The sequence below is a fragment of the Dermochelys coriacea genome, chromosome 1, assembly GCF_009764565.3.
Source record: "Dermochelys coriacea isolate rDerCor1 chromosome 1, rDerCor1.pri.v4, whole genome shotgun sequence".
Classification (NCBI taxonomy): Eukaryota; Metazoa; Chordata; order Testudines; family Dermochelyidae; genus Dermochelys; species Dermochelys coriacea.
Genome location: NC_050068.2, coordinates 5,363,633 through 5,365,622, shown reverse-complemented (window position 1 = coordinate 5,365,622; position 1,990 = coordinate 5,363,633). Strand labels below are relative to the sequence as shown.

Below are 1,990 nucleotides of genomic sequence, written 5' to 3'. Positions count from 1 at the left end.
GTTGTCTTATTTGTGTTGTAGCAGTCACGAACCAAGACCCTGTTGTACTAGGTGCTGTACAAACACACAACAAAACAACAGTCCCTGCTCCAGAGAGCTGATAATCTCAGTATAAGACAAGAGGGGAGGGAAACCTCAGTGGTTTGAGCAGTGACCTGCTAAACCCAGGGTTGTGAGTTCAATACTTGAGGGAGCCATTTAGGGATCTGGGGCAAAAATTGAGGATTGGTCCTACTTCGAGCAGGGGGTTGGACTAGATGACCTCCTGAGGTCCCTTCCAACCCTGATATTCTATGATTCTAAGAGAAAACAGGTGGATCCAGAAGACAAAGCGGAGGCAAGTCTCTCAGTGGCTCCTTCATTAACTATCTTAAGTTATGGATTCCAATGCCGGAAGGGGCCATTGTGATCATCTAGTCTGACCTCCTGCGTAGCACAGGCCAGAGACCTGCCCCAGAATTATTCCCAGAACAGAACTGTTAGAGAAACATTCCATCTTGATTTAAAAATGGTCAGTGATGGAGAATCCACCTCAGGATCCGTCTGCGTATCTGTTTGGTTCTTGCTCCATAGACAATGGGATTCAGTAGGGGTGGCATCAGGAGGTAGATGTCCCCCATGACAACCTGAACCAGTGGAGTGAGGCCTTTCCCAAACCTGTGCACCACAGACAGTCCAATCAGTGGCACGTAGAAAGAAAGGACCACACAGAGGTGGGCCACGCACGTGCTGAAAGCCTTGACACGCTCCTTCCTCGAAGACAGCTGCAAGACAGCCTTGATGATCATGAAGTAGGACAAGGCAATAAGCAGTGCGTCGAGTCCCATCACCAAGAGGATAGCAGTCAAGCCATAAATGACATTGACTGTGGTGCTGGTGCAGGCCAGGTTCATAACGTCCTGGTGCAAACAATAGGAGTGCGACAGGACGTTGGAGCCGCAGAACGACAGGCGAAGAATGAGCAAGGGCAAAGGGAGGAAGAACAGCATGCCCCTAGCCATAGCGGCCAGGCCTATCTTCACTGTCATTGGATTGGTGAGGATGGTGGCGTGCCGCAGAGGGTGGCAGATGGCCATGTACCTATCCCAGGCCATGGACAGCAAGATGGTGGACTCGACAGCGGACAGGGAGTGGATGAGGAACATCTGGAGCAGGCAGGCGCCGAAGCTGATTTCCCTCCAGTCAAACCACAGGTAGGAGAGCATTCTGGGCATGGTGCTGGTGGATAGCGCCAGGTCAACGGCAGCCAGCATACAGAGGAAGAAATACATGGGGGCATGGAGGCTCAGCTCCGTCTTTACAATGAACACCACTGCGCCGTTGCCTACAATGGCCACGAGGTACATGGAGCACAGAGGGAACGCCAGCCAGAAACGGGCAACTTCAAGACCCGGTGTGCCAGACAAGATGAAGGCGGAAGGGCTGAAGTCAGTATTGTTGGGAGAGGGCATGGTGTGCCGGCTGAAATCCAGTGACGCTATTCCTTGTCGTCTCTCCACTCTGCCAGGGACAGAGAAAGAGTTTTGTAATGAAGCACGTCTAGTGATAGTGCGTCTGAAGGGTTTACGGCAAGTAGGTGCCACTAGCCCTGGGCGGTGAACGAACTCCTCCTTCGGGGAGGCTAGCGCGCCAGCATTGCCCCATCTGCCCCAGGACCCGCCCCCTGCTCAGCCAGAGGAGCCCCAAGGACTCTCCCCCGCACCCTCCACAGCCATGCCAGCCAGCCCTCTGAGCGCTGGCCCCAGTGCTGGGCTGAACTGCTGCCCCCCCCCCCCAGTGCCGCCCAGGCCATTGGCCCCTAGGATGGCCCAAGCACCACCCCGGGCTGCCTCTGGCCACCTGTGGGCCTGAGCTCCAGGCAACCGGCTTGAGCTGAGTGAGCCCCTGCAGGCTTCAGGGTAGAGGGGGAGTGAGGGCAGGGCCTTGGGGCAGAACACGGACGGGACCATGGCCTGGGTCAGGGGAGGCTTCGTCTGCCCTGGCCCTTTGA

General features: G+C 55.6%; 1 protein-coding gene across 1 annotated transcript; it reads right to left on the bottom strand.

Moving 5' to 3' along the window:
• Nucleotides 1-512: 512 nt before the first annotated feature.
• On the bottom strand, nt 513-1,471 carry LOC119845084 (olfactory receptor 51E2-like). Its single transcript, XM_038376876.2, has one exon. The coding sequence runs from the start codon at nt 1,449-1,451 to the stop codon at nt 513-515; it is 939 nt and encodes a 312-aa protein (XP_038232804.1). The 5' UTR covers nt 1,452-1,471.
• Nucleotides 1,472-1,990: the final 519 nt, after the last annotated feature.

Excerpts from the sequence above, each read along its gene's own strand:
- LOC119845084 (XM_038376876.2), bottom strand. The coding sequence starts at position 1,451 with ATGCCCTCTCCCAACAATACTGACTTCAGCCCTTCCGCCTTCATCTTG.